Raw genomic sequence first — 20627 nt, forward strand, 5'->3', positions numbered from 1 at the left:
CTGACCGCTGTCTACAAACTAAGGTTTACTACTCCTTCCTCTTCATTCCTGTTTACTGGGACCACTAATAGTGTTCACTTTTTTGATGGCTACTTAAAAATGATTACCCCTCTCATTGGATTCATATGTGCAATGTTTGACAAGTAGTGAGCCTGCTTAAAAATAAGCAAGCACATTAGAAAAGAACCATGCCAGTGTGTAGTTTTACTTTTCCCACATCATTTTAACAGCAATCCATCGAGCTTGACATGTTGTAAAATTGTGAGCCACCATTGTCGAGAAACATCACAGAAAACTTGGGCGATGTGACTTTCCTCCAAGACATTCCAGCTTGTCTCACTACCTGCCCCGCAGTTCCATGAATGTGACTTAGAACTCTTATGCCTTGGCACCCTACTCGCTGGATCTGGCACCATCGGACTTTCATCTATTCCCTGCGCTCAAACAAGATCTGTAAAGACAGCCGCTCCAGCAAGGAAGCCGTCATAGACGCTGCACGTGAGTGGTGTGAGGACCAAGAGAAATTACTTTTTTCTCAGTGGGTGGGCTCCACTAGAAGTGCATAACACTCAAAGGAGACTTTGCAGAGAAATAATAAAGGGCCATTTGCATGTGACAGTCCCATCAAAAATAGGCTCACTACTTCTCAAGCTTCCCTTGCAGACAGGTTGTGTACCAATCTTTAACAACTTTCTACAGTACTAGCCCACAGTTCTTCGTTATGCTTCATATTTTTTGTTGGGCGTATTTGCGCGCCTTGTGTTGCACTGCCAGTGCTCGTGATGTAAATTTGCTTTCGTGCTTGCCTGCTCGCAAGTGCAATGTGCCTGAAATAAATGGATGGATTTCTAAAGTTGTGTGCAGGGAGTTTTGTTGTCGGGTCTGCTGCATATATAGTCGACCATGCTGATCATCTGAGAATGTCTTGCCTCGTATATTTTCCCTACTGGTTTGAGAAAAATTAGGCATTCCATGATTTGACTGCACATGGCCCAGTGGAGGTCATGCAGCCAGAAGTGTCAGTATTCTGTAGTGGAAATTTGGGTTGATGGAACCTCACAAGTGGTTAACATCACCAAGTTTGGAAAAGAGGACAAACTGAGATGAGAGTGCTTATTTTTGTAGCTGCTGGAAACAGAAACGTCAATGGCAATGTGCCCAAAGTGTAGTGCATCTTTTTGCGGCTGCATTTTGAAACCCTGTTGCTGAAGCAAAGTTCACGCTGGCTGACCTCGGTTTCCCTTTATGTCTAGACTACCTATTCACCAATGCCAGGTGCCAGTTTGGCCAGCTTTTTGTAGTCGCAAAGAAAGATGGAGGTCAGGCAGGCAAAGCCAGCCCTCGCACCGGGGGGCTATGTTGCACGTTTTGGACTCCCAGGAGACTAGGGAGAAGGAAGTGACGTCAACGATGCTCGCTGGATGTTGATTGGTGTAGTCGCTGATGACAGTATCTGCAGAAGTTGCCAAGACACGTTCATTCACACCTACGTCACTTCCTTCTCCCTAGTCTTCTGGGAGTCCAAAACGTGCAACATAGCCCCCCTGTGTCGAGCACAGGCTCCAAGTCACTCGGGCAAAACTATCCGAGGCTTGCGGACATGTGTGAATACAATCCTTTGAAGATATTCTGAGGTAAGAATAGCTAGGACAAATCTGACACCTGCTGTCTGCAGCATGCGTACGCATAACAGTGGGCATATCACATTGCAGAGGCTAATTGGTAAGCACAGCGAGGACGACCCTTGACATCAACCAATTCGTTCACACACGTGCCCAGTCGTCGCTGCAGGTGAGGACGATGACAGTAGATGGCCAGTCGGCTTGTGGAATATTTTCTCACTGCCTGCTTCCTTCGCTAAATTTGTAACAATCGCTACGTCACTTCGCGTCACTCCACTGTGGGTGTACGAGTGCGTGCACGCTGCCCGCGGACATGCTTCAGCCCCTCGAGTGATCGCGCAAAAAAAAAAAAAAAAAGCACTGGTCGAAGCAGCTGCGTTCACGCTTTAGTACCGTTTCCAGTGGAGCACAAAAAAGCTGACATCGGGTATAGATCAATTTCGCCGCAGGGTTACAGGCTTGACAATGCACTTCTCCATTTCGACTAGCTGCGGGGAGCGCAATTGATTCTTGCAGAGGCGTGACAGTGTATATGCAAAGCACAATTCAGACGTGCACTCGCGGTCCAGATCACCGCTTGTGCTCCGTTGGCGTCTCATACGTACCTGGCGCGATTCCTGTTGAGGCCAGCAACGGGCGAATGATGTTACACCCGTGAATAATGCTGCCAAGCGGCGAGTTGGGCATCGCTGTAGGGCAGACTACACAACACCGCAGCGGCGCGTCGTTCGAATGAAATAAAACATTAGCTACACTGGACGTTTTAGCGAAAGCCAAACGAGCTGGGTTTATTTCCAGGACGTAACTGACTTCGGAACGCTGGCAGCGGTCACGGGTCCTTAGGCCTAAACACACCCTTCCGCCCTGGAGTACGCGAACGTTACGGCAGAAAGCATAAAACGGCCGTAGCGTAGCTGCCCAGTCAGCATTGAGACCTGTGCGCGTATGTTATCCAGTTTCACACTAACGATACCTTCCAATATCTAGGACTGCACCAATGCACTTTTTCGACTGGGGCGTGGAGTACTCCAAAACAAAACGGCAGGGCGGCTGCTCGTGTCGGCGGTAGCGGGGGGGAGGGGGGCTGCACGCAGCTTAGAACAGCGCGTAGCGCGCGCGTACCACGTGACTGCGCCAGCCAATCGCGGTATTCATCCCTCCTCCCTTTCCTCCTCTCCCTCCTTCTTTTCTCTCTCGCGGGGCTTTGCCGTGGGGGGTCTCACAATACGCTTCCCGGAGTGCCGTGCTTGGTGCTGCGACGGCAGCAACGCGGCCAACGACAGCACATGTTCCGATCGCTGCTCCAAGGGAGGCAGCCGGACGAGACAGTAGCGGACGACGAGAAGGGCCAGCCACCACCGGCGCACCGTCTCCCCCGTGTGCGCGCAGGCGTTGTGGTCGCCTTGATGCCAGCACCATGAAAGACCAAGTCGGGCCCTCGGACTCCTGGATGGCCGGGGTCAAGCTGGGCATTGTGCGGCTCGGACGGGCTGCGGGCAAGGTGAGACGGACCTCCCTCCCTGGGCGACGAAAGTGGGATTCCGTCGCGTGTTTCCTGCGACGACGGGGACCCCCACCGCTCTTATCACCGCTCTAAAACCCGACTAGTCCTCCCGCCTCTTTGTCTTTGGGGGTCCGAGGGCGTCTTTTCTTTCGCGGAGAGCGCCGTTTCCGGGATCCACCGCCGCGCGAGCGAGTGGTCCGGCGGACCTTTCTTCTCTTTATTTTTATCCGAGCTTTCTCGAGCGAGGAAGAGTTGCTCTCGCAGCGGGGATCACGAAGCTCGGCGAGAAAGCGGACTCGGGAAAAAGTGCAGCCTCGTTTCCGCGGTTGGAAGGGGGGGTCGGGAGATTGCATTGCAAACGCTCGTCGGCAGCTGCCGTTTTTCTGCTTTTGTTTTGTCTTTTTTTTCGCGTGGGGCCAAGAGCGCCTGGCTCCGCAATCCGCTAAATTTGTTATATATATATATTTTTTTTTTTTTTGGGGGGGGGGGGGGGGGGGGGGCAAGAGCGCCGTGCGCCTGGCGCCTTGGTCCGCTGGATTTCGCCCAACGCGTTGCGTTGCACCGTCAAACGTCTGCTACCTGAAAGAACGTCGTGTTGTAACTCTTTCCGTAGAACCGCGGCAGCAAGCAGTGCCGAAAATAATGGCCAGCGAAAGCGACCCGGGGTCCTAGCCACGGATTCGTGCCGTTCTCGCAATCAGCCGGGCGATCAATAAGGCCTCGCGACAGTCGGGCACGGTCGGCCGAGAGCGGACGCTGGCCGCCGCGAATGAATCAGCTGGCCGAAGGTCGGCGGGGCCGTTCTCTCCCCCCGACGAACAAAAGGCGGCCCCGCAGAGGAGGCCGGCAGGGCGGCTCCCTCCCTCCTCGGGTGGGGGACCTCTGCTCGCGCCGGCTACCCTTGGCTGCGAAGGGGAACCTTCCTCGGCTTGGGGGACGCCGAGAACGCCCGCCTTCTAAAGGTGCCCACCGAACCGGGCTCTTTGTCGACTCGGGGGGCCCTTCGGTACGCTTTCGGCTTCGGGGGTCGCCAGAATTGGCTCGGGCTGGATCCCCTTGAATGCGTCTGCGGCTGGCTTTTAGGTGGAGCAATTTTACCCACTGCCTTGACGTCGGCAATACACCCAAAAGTCTTGATTTGTCGTTATGTAGGGTGTCTGAAACGCCGAGACTCGATCTAAAATGGGCCGTAAAAATCAGCGCCTGCAAGGAGCACTCTAAACTTTTAGTCAACGGTGTATTTCACAGGTTGGTTTTATCACGCAAAATTACAAAGCATAGCTAGTTTCCTTTCTGTAAATAATGGGGCCAAAAATTTTGTCGGGGTCAACGGCGACGCAAACGACAGAGTTGAGTGGCAAAGTGTGTTTGGCGCTTATATTGACAGATAGCGCTACTTCCTTATCGAGACAGTTTACAACGATGTGGTCTACTAAAATTGACGTAATCCTTTTGTAATGACCGTTTGGCTTATTAAAGTAAAATAAAACACACTTGTATAACGATGGCGCCAACGGCACTCTTGCTGTCTACGGATTTCGTCTGTGTGTTGTCTGCTTTTTCGCTGGTTGGCTACACCTTCCCACGCTGCTCACAACGCCATCTATCAATACTTTCATCGCCGTCTGCTGTTGACCCTGGAAAGGTTTTGGCCCTATTTTTTACAAAAAGGAAGCTGCGCTTCGTAATTTTACATGAAAATACCTACCTATGCAATACACTTTCGACGAAAAGTTTAGATTTCCACGTGCAGGTGCCAAGATTTACGGCCCATTTTATATTGAGTCTGAGTATTTAGACACCCTATATATTTAGATGGTGTGAGGTTAGTCTGCCATTGTTTTGCCAATGCAATAAAACTTTTAGCCTGGGTTCTTAAATGTGCTTCGCACAGCAACTTGTTTTTCTAGCTTTGTTATCATCATTAAATTCTAATCATCTGGCACTGTCTAAACCCAAACCTGCACATTATCAATATGCTTTTGTCTTTAAATGATGTTGAGAATGTTAATTGTGCTCCCTGCAACAGCCAGAAAAACGATTGCTTGCAAGCCAGAACAAAAGTCAAACCACGTTTTGTTTGCCAATGTGTCACATTCATCAGGGAGAGGGAGGAGACAACCATGGTTAGATCAAAGAGAAAGAACATATTCCCAAAAGGAAAGTAGAAAAAATCAGAAATGAAGGAATGGGATAAATTAAGATTGTTAATGCAAAGCAAGGCATCACTAGATGCATTTGAGGAAAATTAAATGAAACCATAGGAAGGTCACGTGAAAATACAGTGCCCTTGACTGGCTGCTGTTGCTTCAAGCATCTCTCAGGTGCTGGAGTATGTTTCCTGTTCAGTTTTCACCCAATCCCAGCAATTTGTGTTGTGGTTTGAGGATGTAGGGAGCTACTTACCAGACACCTTGAAATTGTGGGAAACTTTACCCTGTCTGAAGTGGACTATTTTTCCAGAGACACTCGTGTGCATAAAAATATGTTTTGCTCCTTTAAAAAAACACTTACAGTAACTGGCCCACAAAAGCAAAGCAGATTGCTCTTCCATGGGACCAGGCAGACCAAAACACATGTACAAATAAAAGGGGTAGAATGCAGTAATACTAATAACACTATAGATAAACAAATTAAACAGAATTGTAAAACACAGCAATATTTGCGCCATGTAAAAGAAACTACTCTCCACATGAAAATCAAACAAAATCGCTGAACACTGAAATACTAGCAGACTCTAAAAACTGTACGACCTCACGTGAAGCATGACATAATAAACAATAGGGATGCCGCAAACTTTTTTCGAATCGAAGTTTCGATGATCGAATCAAGCGGTTCGAAAGGTTCGATAGATTTTGATTTTTCGATTTGTCTATATCGTAAAATTCGACGGAGGTCGAATTTTCAAACTTGTTAAGCTAAGAAGTTCGACGCTTTTCGAACCGTCAAACTTATTACGCTAAAAAATTCGAACTTTCGAACTTATTGCGCTGCAAGGTTCGATGCTTGACGAACTTTCGAACTTGACTGACCAAAAAATTCGATGAATTTCGAACTTTCGAACTTATTTATCAAGAGAATTCGAAAAGTTTCGAACTTTCGAATTCTGAAAAGTCAGAAGTTCGACGAACTTCGAACTTTTAGGGTAAAAGTTTGACGTTCGTCGAACTTCGAAGGACCGGCGGACGGTTTCATTTGATTTCAAGTAGTGGGGTACATTCGTAATTTTTTTTTCTCGAACTTTTACACGCGGTGCTGCGTTCCTTACGAAAGACAATGTTGTTTATTTCAATGTTCTGGCATGCTTAGGTTTAAAGAAATAAATCCCCGAAGGGGCGAGGAAGGACGACGGGTTTTTGACGATTATCGTTTGTGCCAGATTTGAAGCACGCTGCAGCCGGAGCTATTTATGGTAGATATGTTATACTTTTTTTTAAGAATGATCTATGTATAGCCTAGGTAAGGGCCGTCTTAAGATGTGATTATTGTTATTCAACGTGAGTTTCGAAAGAAATGTCCAAACATGTATCTGCATGCAATTATGTCCTAAACTTGATATTTATTTTCGTCTAAGTTGTTTGAGGTATCGCATTTAAATTAACACCACAGACAGTACATATCGTTGCCATCTGCAGAATACAAAATAATATATTTATTGTTTTTTCACGTTAAGAAATAAATTAACTCATGGGAGAAGATTTCTAATAGTGTTCAAGTTCAGCACGTCATTAAAAGAAAAATTTTTTTTTTTTTTTTCGCTTCACGTTCCTGGGACGTGTTTCTTTTAGCCTGTACACATTTTGGTAAAAGAAACTTGTTTCGAAGTTCTGAACCTCTGAATATGCAAGAATAGAACACTTCCGACGAATTCTTGATAGTTTTTTTTTTCTCCTGCTTTTTATTCCCGCATTTATTCTTTTTTTTTTTTTTTGTTACTATTGGCACAGGTGTTTAGGTCGAAAAGACAGCTTTGAACTTCCGAACCACTAAGCATGTGACGAGCAGTGCCTTCTGACAACGAGTTTCTAACAATGACCATCTACGCAACCTTTTATGCAGTGAAGAGCGACAGTAGCTATGCTATACATATGCATAAATAATTTCAGATTAAAATAAGCTCGACCACGCCCTCTTTCCCCGTATTGTTTTCTTTAACAGTCCGAAATACCTGCAAGGGGAAGAAGAAGGCTGAAGCCCCCCCCCCCCCCCCCCCCGCTACCCTCTTTCCCCCGTTTTTCCTCTTCCGACGCCACTTGTATGGTAGAACGCTCCTCGACCTCGAGTTGTGTCGGCTTTTGTGCTTTTTGCGAGGCGATTCCTCCGTCTCAGAAAATAAACCTCCAGGACAATTATAAACTTCACCGGATCGGATTACTACCAGCGTGCAAGGGGTGGCGAGGTAGTTTGCCAGGTCACTTCAAGGTTTTTCTGAGCCTCAACCTCCTGCTCGCCCCTGGCCGTTTTGAACTGGATAAGTCTCGTAAAACAGTGTGTTCGTCCAATCACTACTGCGTGATGCAGGTTAAAGACCCCCCCCCCCCGGGCTGGCGGTCACAATTCTGCACTGGCAAATATTCTAGCACGTCCGGGACACTCGTCGTCTCATTTACTTGCCTGACCAACTTCGCAGAATCTAGATATCACACCCTAACTTTTCTAAACTTGATTTTGTGAAAACAAGTGAGTCGTGAAAACATTATTTGAAACTGAAACTGTGGAAAAACTTGAAAATCGGACTTCGAACTTTGAAAACTTGGATTAGAAAGAAATTCAAAATCTTCAATGTTTTTTTTTTTTTTTTTAATTTAGCGTTAAAAGAGAATCGAAACCTTCGAACTTTTCGAACTTTATGCAAAAAGAAATTCAAATTGTTCGAACTTCATGTCTATAAAAATTCGAAGCGTTCGAAGTTTTTGAATCTTTTTTACAAAGAATTTCGAAATCTTCGAATTTATCGAACCTGAAGTAAAAAAATATTCGAATTCGAAATTTTAGAAACCGTGAAAGCTTCGAAATTTTCGAATTCGAAACTCCGCTGTGGTCAAAAGTTGCGAATTTTTCGAAATCGAACCTCGGTCGGTACGAAAATATCGAAATTTTTCGAAATCGAACCTCAGTTCGCTTCGCAAATATCGAAACCTTTCGAAATCGAACCTAGGGTGGTTCGCGACATCCCTAATGAACAATAGTTGAAAATCAACATCGCATAACACAGGAATTACTCTGGAGGGGAAAAAACGCACTAAACAACAGGGAAATCAGGTTTTACATTCTAGACACCACTTTTAAGAGCTTACTTTGCCATTTGCATGACTGATGCACTAATCGAATTATTGTGCAATTCATAAAAAAGGGAAGGAATATAATGCCGTTTCATTCTCTTTCCATAATTCGTAAATATTTTGGGTATACCTTTCAGTGCATCTCAGATTTCTCTTTTTGACCTCAATTTTCGAGCTTTTATCGTAGTAATGCCATGTTAATATTACACATTTATACAGTTTAGAAAGACATTATATTTAGTTAATTCATTTTCCTATATAATTATGTTGTCAAATGAGGTTCCGTACGCAACACTACTCGCAATCTGTTTGAGTAGTCTATCTATTCCAAGCTTTTTATTTCCTGCACATTGACCGAAAACAGTAATACCGTATCGCAAGATCGGCTCTCCTAAGGTCATAAAAACAGTTTTCCTAACATTTATACCACAAGCGCTCTTTAACCGGTAAAGATATGCTGATACTACGCAAAGAATTTTTTTTCTTAATAAATTCTGTGTGATGGTTTCATAAAATATGTTTGTCAAAAAATATGCGTAAGTACATTACAGACTGTTCGTATGGAAGTGCTATACTTTTACAAGCGCTGCCATTCCACGATTTTAAATAAAAACCTGCCGTAAGCTTCACCTGCTTATGGGGATTACGGAAATGTGCACGTTTCGTTTTGTTCTTATTTACTGGAATAATAATGTCAGAAAATTACTGCAATAACATGTCCAGATACTTTTGAAATATTGAAATTGCAAAATGGACAATTGGGCGAGTTGGTAAGAGTTCATAATCACTTACAGCGTGACTGGGACAAGGACAGACAGAGGAGAAACACAGAAACACGCTTGTCCTGCGTTTCTGTGTTTCTTCTCTGTCTGTCCTTGTCCCAGTCGCGCTGTAAGTAATTATGAATTGAAATTGCATTTTCGTATATGTCATATGGTAATAGTAGAACTGTATCGTCTGCATATAAGATTCTAGACTGTAGCAGTAAAAGACTGAACTTATTTATGGAAATGTTAAACAGCAGCGGGCCCAAAGTACATGCACTGAACCTTAGTTTTACCACAAACACAATTTTCTATTTTCACCAATTGAAATCTGTGTGAGGTAGTCATGGAAACAAGATCATAAAATGGTCCTCTAAAGCCCATTCTTTCGTGTTTTTCTAGACTTAATGTATGATCAATGGTATCGAAAGCTTTCGATGCATCTGGAAATAAGGCAAGAGCAATTTTATTGTTATCTAATGCATTGTTGATGCAGTCCGAAAACTCCTCCAAAAGTGCTGTTGTGCTTTTATTTTTCCGAAAACCATACTGCGAATCAGTAATAAGGGAATTTTTCAGAGGTGTTCATATTTATCTGAACCGATTTTTCCATCATGCGCGAAATTACTGGCAATATTGATATCGGTCGGCAACTCCCGAAATCCTTTTTATTTCCGTCTTTGTAAAGAGGCCTAAGTACTGCAGCTTCTGGCTCTTCAGGAATTTCTCCTGTAGTAAGGGAACCATTAATTGTGTTAAGTAATATTTGTTTTAGATAATCTATATTGTAACGTAAATAACATAATTTTTTTGAGAACCATCAAAAATGCTTTTTGATGTATTGACGGATGGCGCCAAACACTTTGCACAAAAGGCTCACTGTCAAATTGGGGTTTGACTGATGGTGGTGCAAGTGCCCTCCAACCTAAGAAAACATTTTTACACCTTATGAAGGTGGTAAGTGCCAGATTGCAAAAACATTGTTAAACCTTCCTTTTTTCTTTTTTTTTTTCATTTGGATTGATTTTTTTAATACACGTGAAAGAGCTACAAGGTGTAACGTAATTGCTCATGCTCACAGAAATGTACAATGAAATTCAATTGGTGCTGCAATTGTGACACACCTGTCCTATGCAGGCACATAAAAAAAAAAGAATTGGGGAATAAAAAGATTTTTGGGGGAGTACACTGCTTCAAAGGAACGTCCTTGTCATCATCTTTGTGTGCTAACGTAGCATTGTCTTCATAAGATGGGATTCAGACTTGTAGAGCCTTAAAGAAAAAGTCTAGATGTCGCCAAAACCTTAAAACTGTCCCTTAAAAATTTTCAGATATTCCGTTTTTCAAGACCCTTTCATTGGGAGTGCGAGTTTATATTTTTCTCTCTGAAGTTAATTTTTTTGCACATTTTGGCTTTTTTTTCTTTTTGTTCAGTTTCTGTGTTTCTTTATTTCTGCCATAATTGTTGAAGTATCTTTGTAGTGTTCATTACAATGCTTAACTTAATTTCACTGAAAGAATGCAGAGTTGGGGTCGACACCAGCTTGATGGTGCTCTTTTGCCAAGTGCCTTCTTTGGAAGCACACTTCCGTTAATATTTCTTCCACAACAGTGTGGCCAGGGAGACCTGGAAGTATCTGGAGCGTGCATGTATAAAGGGAGTGTAATCTGTCCAGCTATTTTTAAAAATGCACAAGCCCGGCCTGCATGCTGGGCCAGGCCCCTGTGCAGTGCTCTAGATATGGGTCCTCTGGACGAAAGTGTCTGGAACATCAGCTACAACTAAGAAATTCTAGGAATTTAAGGTAATATTGTGTACTAATCAGTGTTCTTTTCTTTTTTTTTTGTTTCCAGATCAAGTACACCCTTCTTGATGAACGGGACATCAGCCTCGTCCATGAGTACTCCTTTGAGGTTGGTGCCTCGTTGAAATGAGGGTTAATGTGGAGGCGAGCTATTGAATGGTCATTACTGACACGTTTCTTTTTCTTTTTTTTTCTTGTCTTTGGGCTTTTATTAGTGTTGTGTGTTGTCCTGGGTTCTCGTCTGACCCTTCCCCACCTCCTGTTTGATGTAACTGACTTTCTTTTGCACGTTTCTCCAGTATTGATATGTCCAAAGTGTTTATTGTCTTGCCATCCATACAGCCATGAGCCTGATTCAGCCAGAACACAGAAACCTGTGCGACTGGGTGGCAGTTGCTGTTGCGATTTGCTTGCATAAAACTATACTGACACCCTAAAAAAAACTTTATTTTCGCTAGTTGATTTATTATGGTGTCAGTCGACTACCCTATCAATACTTTGCTACAGTGTCACATATATTTTTATATTCAAAAAACGTAACTGCTCGAAACTGGACTATGGAGGGAGGAACAAGAAATATAAAGGAGGAAAAAAAAAAAACACTAATAATCTTGTGGCTGTGCAATTTTTTTTTCTTCAGTCGACGTATTTGCGGCTTTTAGAAGCCACAAAAAATGGGTATGATGATTTTGTCCATTTCTACTATTGAGTCTGTGCCTTCGATGACCGACGATTTTGATTATATTTGGTGGTTGTGTCTAAACCATAGAAAACGGCACGGGACCACAAAGAAGAGAGTGAGCGCGACTCAAACCGGCCAGTTCTCAATCAGTAATTTTCCGGCAGAAAAAAACAAACTATTTCGAGCTGCAAATTGTGCTCTGGCTAGTTGGGCTCTTATATATCATGTACAAATAAAGACCTTGGCAAGTATAAATACCCTGTCAGTGTCCCTTTAAGGAAACATACAAAATGTCCCAGATAACTTGCACCAAGCATTACCAAAAAAAAGGAGTGCTCTGTGAGAATGAAACTAACAGTATGCTGTTAGTTTGTTTAAGAGCCAGGGTGTGAATTGGAAAGTTGTAGAGCGCATTGAGAAATGCTTAATTAAGGTGTTTCCTATGTGATACTCTTTGTGTGCTTCTTTTTATTAGCCTAAAAAGAAAGCCCGCGAAATTTAAAAGAAAGATTATGGACAGCGCTTTCAGGCGTGTTCTGAAAGAACGAAGTCCACCTTATCACTGGTGCACTGTCCTATACGTCTTTGCGGCAGCACTTGCTCCCGTTTATCTTTGGGGTCTACCCCAACACGAAGCCCTGTCTCGGACAGCACACCAGTGATAAGGTGGACTTCATTCCTCCAGGCACGTCTAAGAGCGCTGCCCATGCCGTCATTGGTAGGCTGGAGGTGCCATCTGTTCGAAGGCTGGAGAAGCATGCATCCACATGCTACATTTTGGTTCTACTAAGCCAACAAAGCTCTTGGTTAAGATGGAAAGATGAATCGGTTTGTACACTGAAGCAATAATAAAATCAGTATATCAGTTGATACACCTTATTGCGGGTAAAGAAAAGCAAGACGAGCTCGTCCCGCGAACCCCCATGCCCTTTTTAGCTTTGCAGAGCGAATGCCGGAGAGGAAGCGAGTCTTGTCTTGTCTCCTCTCATGGCATTTGCTCCGCTAAGCAGAAAGCTTCATGGAAGGAGCTTAACCTGCAGCAAGGTACAGTATCAAATGATGCTATCAAACAAAGCATTACTATGCTCTGCAACAACTTTTCTTAGTAATGCAGTGGAAGATACAGGCACGCATTCTCTCCCATTTGCAGCGCTGAATAAAGCTGTGCGCGGGGCTCTCCTCCTCTCCCCTGAAATGCCAAAAAAAGTTGTTGCGAAGTATATCAGTTAATAGTAGCAATTTTTCTTTTCTTGTCTCGTTCCCTAGTGCTTTTATTATTGCTGTTTGGTAGTCTGGTCATACAATTTATGTTGGCTATGCAAATGCATGAATTAATGCATCATCCCTCCGGGTAGATCGCAGCACGTCTCAGACTTAATGGTAATAATGCTGTTGGAGTTCTTAAAGAAATGCTAATACCACCCCAGTAGTTTTTTTTTTGTTTTTTGCCAGACGATTTATTGTGTTGGTAGACTACAAGCCAATCAATATTTTGCTACAGTGTCGCATATGTTTTTAATGAAGTCAAAAACTCAACTCCTCAAAATCGAAACTGGACTGGGGAAGAAGGAATACGTATAGAGGTGCTTTCTAGAAGCCACAACAAATGGGTATCATATTTTTGTCTATATTTAATGATACAGTGTGTGCCTTCAATGCCCATGTCTAAGCCATAAAAAACGGCACATGGGTGAGACTCAAACCGGCCAGTTCTTGTTCGGCGGTTTTCGTCCGGAAAGAAAACAAATTTCAAGCCGCGAATTGTGTTCTGGGTGGTTGGGCTCTCGTATGTTATGTACAAATAAAAACCTTGGCGAGCATAAATATCCTGTCGGTGTCCCTCCAAAGGGATCATGAAACAATTTTTCAACTTGTTCCTTCTTATTTTTTCTCAACTCACAAATCATGCAGCGTTAACAAACATTTCAAGAGGAGGGAAAGGAGGAACTCCCCTCTTGCTCGGACCCTTCTTTGTGCACCCAGACATCATCATTCTCCCCCTAGAAGATTAGACCTTTGCTCAAAATTCGTATAAAAGGTGCTTTCCTGCCCACCTACCGCTTGTGGCTGTGGAAGTTACGCGCTTGTTGGGCCAGCCATGATTCTATCTTTTTTTCCATGATCACGCTCCCTCGCGCATACCCATGCGCAGAGGAGGGGTCGGGTGATGAAAGGGAGGCGGTCGATTGGTCCAGGAAATGCGTAGCTCCCAACGTGCTGTCAGCTTAGGGGTGAACAGAATGTAGTGAGGCCGGGTGGCGTGCTTTGGGTACTGCGGATGTATCGCAGTGAAAAGGCAAAGAGCTTTCGAAGAAAAGAAGGTACAAAATAGTCAGCTATGTTTTCAAATTTTTGTGCCGAAAAAGCTGGCTTTTGACTTTCTACCTTTCTTTTGGTCCACTAAACAATGTGCTATTAGTAAAATCCCAATCTAAATTCATATATTTCAGCCCAAATATTGTTTCATGGCCCCTTTTAGCTACTTTTTAACTGCTGGGTCATGTAAATGATTGTTTTATGCGGGACGTGTAGTCAATGGCACGCACCTCTATCGCAATGCAAAGGGCTCTAACTTGATTATTGTCATTCATAACCAAAGTAACAATGGTGCATAATCATACTAGTAGCATAACACACAAAAAAAAAAACTAACAGAAGCCTTAGTCAACTATTAACCTCGGTAATTCCATACGATTGCAATCTTTACAAATCCAAAACCTTCCACTATATTGAGGCTACTGCTGTATTGAAGTGCTCACGCTGGTACATTTTACTTTATTTCAACCAAGCTTAAGGATTTTGTGGTGGCATTGTTCCAAAAATTAATTTCTGTTAACTCCATAAGTAATAACTCCACCCTCGCTACCCTGTTGGGTCATCATTGCAGACACGTGATAATTTTCTAAACTAGATCATCAATTTGAAAAACAGATAAAGGACCCATCGCATTTGACGATGGCATGAAGAGCTGCAAATTGAATCCTTTTGATTCTTGTGGCATTTTGTGTGTATAGCGCTCCAGGGCAGTGTACAGGAGGCACCTCGGTCGGCTGTCAGTCAGCACGACTGATGTCCAAAAGGGGCAACTTTGAGCAGGCCTTGCCACTTAACGATTGGACACAAGCGCTGCATCACAGTCCGGCGGGGCACTCGGACTTTTGTGCTCGAGGTTGGGTCCAATGATTGTGGTTGGGGCCGTCCCAGAGTTATGGAGATTCCACATGAGATGGCGCTACCTATCCGACCAAACTTCATTGCCCCATTATTTTCCGGAAGCAGTGCAGTCCCAGGCACATACAGTCATGTCCCGTTAATATGGACACAATTTTCGAGGACAAACTTAGAAAATACACGAGTTTTTGCCTCATTATTATGGACAACTCTCATTATGAACAATCGTTTGGGGGAACGGAGGTGTCCATATTAACGAAACATCACTTTCTTCGAAAACATCTGCCGACTTCCATCAGTCTTAATTAACGAGGTTGTGTAAACATTGCAGTACACAAACTTCTGTGTGGCCGTAGCAACGTAATGTGGCGTGGTTGAACGCAACACAGGAAAGTTTAGCATCTGGATTGGCCTTCGCTCGTGCTACTACAGGATAGAACTTAATAGTCTAGCTAAGTCCTATATGATCGCATTTCGAGTTGAGATGCTTTTGATTCTGCAATAGTGTACTTTTTATAGGCTTTCACAAAGATGGAAGCTTTCACGTGCTCATTTATCTATTCATGTTGCACATCGAGGCCCTAGTTTGTGTGTACCCTCGAAATGATTGTTCATGCTTGAAAGCGGTTTGCCTTCTAGGTGACGAAGCTGGCAGTGGGAAACAATGACAAAGTTGCTGTTATAGGGGATGCTATTGCTTTATTGAGGTGCTAATTGCAGGGTAACCAAATGACTTGTTTAAATATGTGGTGTTCTGAAAGGACCTTTTGCAAACTACGAATTGGCGTTCTTTTAAGTATGATGTTTTGTAATGATGTTTAGCTTTGAAACAGAGTTTGACCGTCTCCACGCGGGACTGCTTGTGATCGGGCAGTGGCGGTTTTGTTGCAGGCCCGTGTGGAGGTGGACAAGGATGGCAATGGGGCCCAGATATTTGCCTATGCTTACGAGATGAACCAGAGCAAGAGCAGTGGACAGTATTTGCACCATTTACTCTGGTGAGTGGCTAGTCTTCAATTGCTGGCTGGATGGGCACTTGTCGGCACTTGCAGCAGGTTGTGGAGCAGAGAAGTGGAGTCTAAATTCAGATCAATGATCTGTCAAACAGTAATGGAGAAGAGCCAGCAAGAAAACTATTTGAGACATACAAAGAACAAAAAACCACAAAGTTCTGAACGTGCACATGTCCTGAAAGGTTACCCGTCTCTTGTTTCTGATGAAATGCTTATAGGAGAAAAAGGAATCGCTCGCTTTGTTAACGCATTTACTGGCGTTACATCAAAACGCTTCTAAAATCCTCACCCGCTAAAAATTCAGAAAGAAGCGTCTCTGCACATGCAACACATTTACGATAGATTTGCCTACATTCATTGAGTCTGTTACGTCAGAATTTCTTAAAGGGATACTGAACCGAAATTTCGAGCTCGCTAAACAAGGCCGGGCGGATAGGCGGGAAGTTGTAAAACCAAAAAAATATCACTCATACGACGATGTAGCTAACGGATCGCCATACTTTTTGAAAAAGAAGTGCGCGATTGAATCCGGCCGACGACGCAATGCACGTCACGATGCCCATTCTCTCTCCTCCTCGCTACGTCTCGTCAAGCTGGGGAACAGAGGCGAGGAGGAGAGAAGCGAGGCCGCTTCTCCTCATTCTCCAATTCTCCCGGAGGACAGTTACATCAAAGAACTCGCTTGATCGCGCCCTTCTTTTCCAAAAGTATGGCCATCCGTTTGAGATATCGATGTACGAGTGATGTTTTGGAGTTCGTAGCGTCCCGTTCAACACTTCTGCAGCCTTACTTTGAGAAATCCAAATTTCGGTTCAGTATCCCTTTAAATGCGTCAACAGCGCCATGACTAGAAACATTCAAACTCTCCATTGCACGGCATCTATGGGAAGTTCCTCTGCTGAAGTGACGTAGTAATGTTACATTAAAGGGTGGTTCACAGATGTGCGTTTGGGTGGGACCTAGTGTGTAGTGTCACCGCTCACGACGGGAGATGGTGCTGCCACACTGACGCAATCTGTCGGGTAGCCCTAGAGCAGTAGTCTCAAACTCATTTGAGCGTGGGGGCCAGATAGCCGACGCTGGAAAGGCCGAGGGCCAACGTTAGACCGAGGAAGAGGCGGTTCAAACGATTTAAAATTGTACAGACCTCGTGCTCTACGCTTTTTGTAAACTCAGTTTTGTCAGTGAAGTTTTTAGATGTGATTTCTTTATATGAATACTTTGGGCTGTGACCTGGCGGGATAACAATAATTAAAATGACACCGCCCCACCAACGTGCTCGCATTTTTAATAGAACAAAAGAGTAAGTACACTGTCGTTCCTGTTGCTCAATTCACTCAAGAATTAACCAAGCTGAACATTTATCTAAAAAAAAGAACAAGTTATTTGGCAGTTCTTGCTTTCCTGACGATTTCTATTACAACACCCATACTTGTTTTTTAATGGTGATATTTTCTTATATTTTTTTAGGTGAGATTCCTGAGCTTGTAGCTTTATCTTTGGCAGTTCCTTCTGCTGATCGAGAGTTCGCACAGCCGATATGCATTCCTCAACAAAGAGCTCGTGCTTGCAGCCAAGTACTGAAATTGTTGTGCGTTACAAAAAGCTGGCCCCATAAGATAAAGCGAAAGAAAGGTCAAATGAACACCGATAAGTAAAAACTACGTGAATATATGTTGAAAGAGCAGAGCGACATTTCGAGAGAAAATGAATCGGCAGGATGAGATCACTATAGCGCGTGCCATTTCTAGCGCTCGATACATGGGAACCGGGACGTGTAGCCGGTTGCCTGCGGGCCGCGTCCCAATGAGTCGCGGGCCGCGTGTTTGAGACCCCTGCCCTAGAGCATGTCCGATCTCCATACACATATTGTTAATTTTCGATGCATCCTTCTCTTGTTGTAGGCTCTAAATAGTTTTGACAAGTCATAAACTACCATATCTTGTACATAGTGTGTGGATTTGATCTGGCAAATACTGCAAAACCTCCAGTCTAGTTATAAAAAGATTGGTAGTGTTTTGGGGCAATTTGATAGGCGGGGCCAGTGTCTCCTCTCGCCGTAAGCACTCACGAGTGGGCACAACAAACTCTGTCACAATCTTAGGCAGCCTTCAAAGACAATTTGCATAGTGTTGCCCCTGTGCCTAGTTTCCTTTCCTTCTGAAGTCTTTGACGCCCTCAGGAGGTTGACCCGCACTGATAGGTCTACTACTATCCACTGTCCCGATTCTCCCAAAAACTCTTATATGCAGTTTCGATTTGGGATGCGAGCCATGAAAGCTTAGCACACTTACTACTAGGGGTTCAAAGCAGTCAAGTTTGTTTCGTATTGTCCAACTATAAACAAACTGTTAACATCAGCACGATGAAATCGGACCTTGACCCACTATCCTGAGCATCTTGCCAGAACACCTTTGGTCTGTGCCTTTTTCACAAGTTACCGCAATACGCTTACCTGCATGCCAAACATATTTTACCCTCACCAAGTTTCACCTCAGTTACTAGATCATCTTCGTAAGGTTGGAGTTTCATCGTGTAGAGCTAATGCTTTCTACAATTTTTTCTTGCGCATTGGAAGAGTAGAATTGCCTTGTAGTACCAACATCATCAATCGAAGATTCCCAACAGTTTAACCATTCCATAGCTAATACTGTAGAACTAGAGTTGATTGCAGATAAGTGTACTACTATCGTTTGCCCCAAGGGTGTGCAAAATAAGTAAATGGCAGCTCCCGGGCCTGCAGGGAGCGGCACCTGGGGGGCGTGGCGCCGGGCTTCGGGGTGTTTCACCGCAATGGGGTGACGATGGACAATCGGCTGGAGAACCTGTGCCTGGGGCAGGCACGGCCCCTGGCGCCCCGGCGGGGGGAGGCGCCCTGCAAGCAGCGGGAGCACTCTCTGTACTGGGCCGCCATCCAGCAGCTGCCCCCGGAGCACCTCGTTGAAGAGGTGGGTCATTCCAGTGCGGAGCACGTGTGAGGCTCGCTTCAAGCGGCAGAATTTATCCAGCAATTGCACTTCTATTCACGTTACATGCCGACGATCGGCCGGGAAGGAGGAAACACTCCCTCAATTCCTTCTTTCTATTCGAGAAAGAGGGAGACCCTCCTGTCTGTAAGGAGGGGAGGAGAGAAGAGTGAATCGAAAGATGGAAACTGGGAACAGGTTTTCTGCCCTGCAGAAGACGATCTTGCGGGTCGGCCTGCATCAATCGACCTTTGTCAAAAGTGCTACTCACTGGGTCTTCCGTGTACATGATTGGTTCAGAAACGACGGATCACGTGCAGAAACGCGACAAACACCTTTTGACACTATTTGGATTGGTCTCGGCCGCTCTTAGTGTCAGCTGCGTCTGGGCTTGAAGTGAGACGGAGCATAGGCATAGACTACGGGGGGGTGGGGGGGGGCATCGGGGCTCGTGCCCCCCCTGGTTGAGATCCGAGGGAGGGGCAGCCCCCCCCCCCCCCCTTTCCCCCCCCGGGCCATGATCCTTACCGAGACACTGTTTACTTGCCATGTAACAAGGTTCTAGTAGTGGCATCTGATATTCTGCAGCTGCAGGCTTTATTTCTATGTATTAAAGAGAAGAGACTCGTGGCCGAGTGGATTACTGCTTCAGAAGCACAGGAACCTGGGTTCTATCCCCCCACAACTTCGCAGCTGGCACAAGCATTTTGTTTTTCAGATTTGTGCTCGCCAACGCATGCGCCGTGGTACCGACTATGCACACACGGCTACGCTTGCACGACGATTGACATTGACACACAGCGACGGACACAGGGCGATATACATACGCTGTAAAAGGTACTGCCTAAAATAAACTACTGATAATTGCCGGTGTAAACAAATTGTGCAGAAAAGCACCCTCCCCGGAAAACTTCCCAGCCTGCCCCCTCCCCTGGGAGAATGGAAAGTCTAACCGCTGAGACGAAGTATAGATTCCTGCCTTGCAGAACGAATTGCGTGGATCAGGTGTGGCCCAAAAACGGGTCTAAGACGCTTGGAGCGGCCGCAGCCAATCGGAGACACAATATTTTCACGTGTTCCCACTGTACTTGGTTTTGATTTGCAATAGATGATTTTTGCTGCAGAATGGTTTAAGAGAGATGAGATAGTATTCTTGGCACCGTTCAAACACGTGAAGACACATTACTAACGTGTAACTTTATGGCTAAATAGTGTGAGAAAGTTACAATTTTATTGATGATCTCAAAACGTAGCAATTCAAGCTTCAGCGGTCACTGCGTGCGGACACGGTCTTCTCACGTCGCTGGCGTTGTGGCACCGAGACTCTTGAAAAAATTGCCCCTGCCTAAGCTGGCCTAGTGAATCTGAAATGGGTCTTCGATGGGCGTGGTAATCCTGATGGTGTCTCAAGCTAAAGCAAAAAGAACTCACACTTTCTTTTTTTATTTTTTTATTCATTGCCTTTGGTGCTTTAAAATGAGTGAATCAGCTTATTTTATGACTCTCTGTTAGATTTTTTGCCATGCTTTGTGTGCACAAGAGCAGGTCATTTTTTGCATCTGCATTGCAGCCATAGCATAAAAATAAGCTACATCAAAACTAACACCAGATGTAGAAAAAGAAAATGAAGCATTATAAGCTGAAATTTTCATTCAACTATAATAAATATTAATAAAAAAAAAAAAAACTTTCTGGTGCATGTTTTTTTGAAAATGTGCTTTGAATCCATAATTTGTGGCACATTCATTTCGAATGCTGAACATTCCGTGAATGGAGTACTCCAGAGAAGCAGTGCACTTGACAAAAGTGTACTGGTAT

The 20627-nt window shown here is 44.5% G+C and overlaps 1 protein-coding gene across 1 annotated transcript in view; it reads left to right on the top strand.

Moving 5' to 3' along the window:
* The window catches only part of LOC8034447 (zinc finger MYND domain-containing protein 19), a 54619-nt gene that overhangs the window by 16970 nt on the left and 17022 nt on the right, over positions 1-20627 (top strand). The window contains exons 2-5 of the mRNA XM_042292613.1: positions 2862-3123; positions 11027-11086; positions 15722-15828; positions 18587-18791. Of these exons, the coding sequence (XP_042148547.1) occupies positions 3040-3123; positions 11027-11086; positions 15722-15828; positions 18587-18791 (456 nt within the window). The 5' untranslated portion in view covers positions 2862-3039. The remainder of the gene's footprint in view (positions 1-2861; positions 3124-11026; positions 11087-15721; positions 15829-18586; positions 18792-20627) is intronic.

The sequence above is a fragment of the Ixodes scapularis genome, unplaced genomic scaffold (genome assembly GCF_016920785.2).
Source record: "Ixodes scapularis isolate PalLabHiFi unplaced genomic scaffold, ASM1692078v2 PGA_scaffold3__209_contigs__length_174095766, whole genome shotgun sequence".
Lineage (NCBI taxonomy): Eukaryota > Metazoa > Arthropoda > Arachnida > Ixodida > Ixodidae > Ixodes > Ixodes scapularis.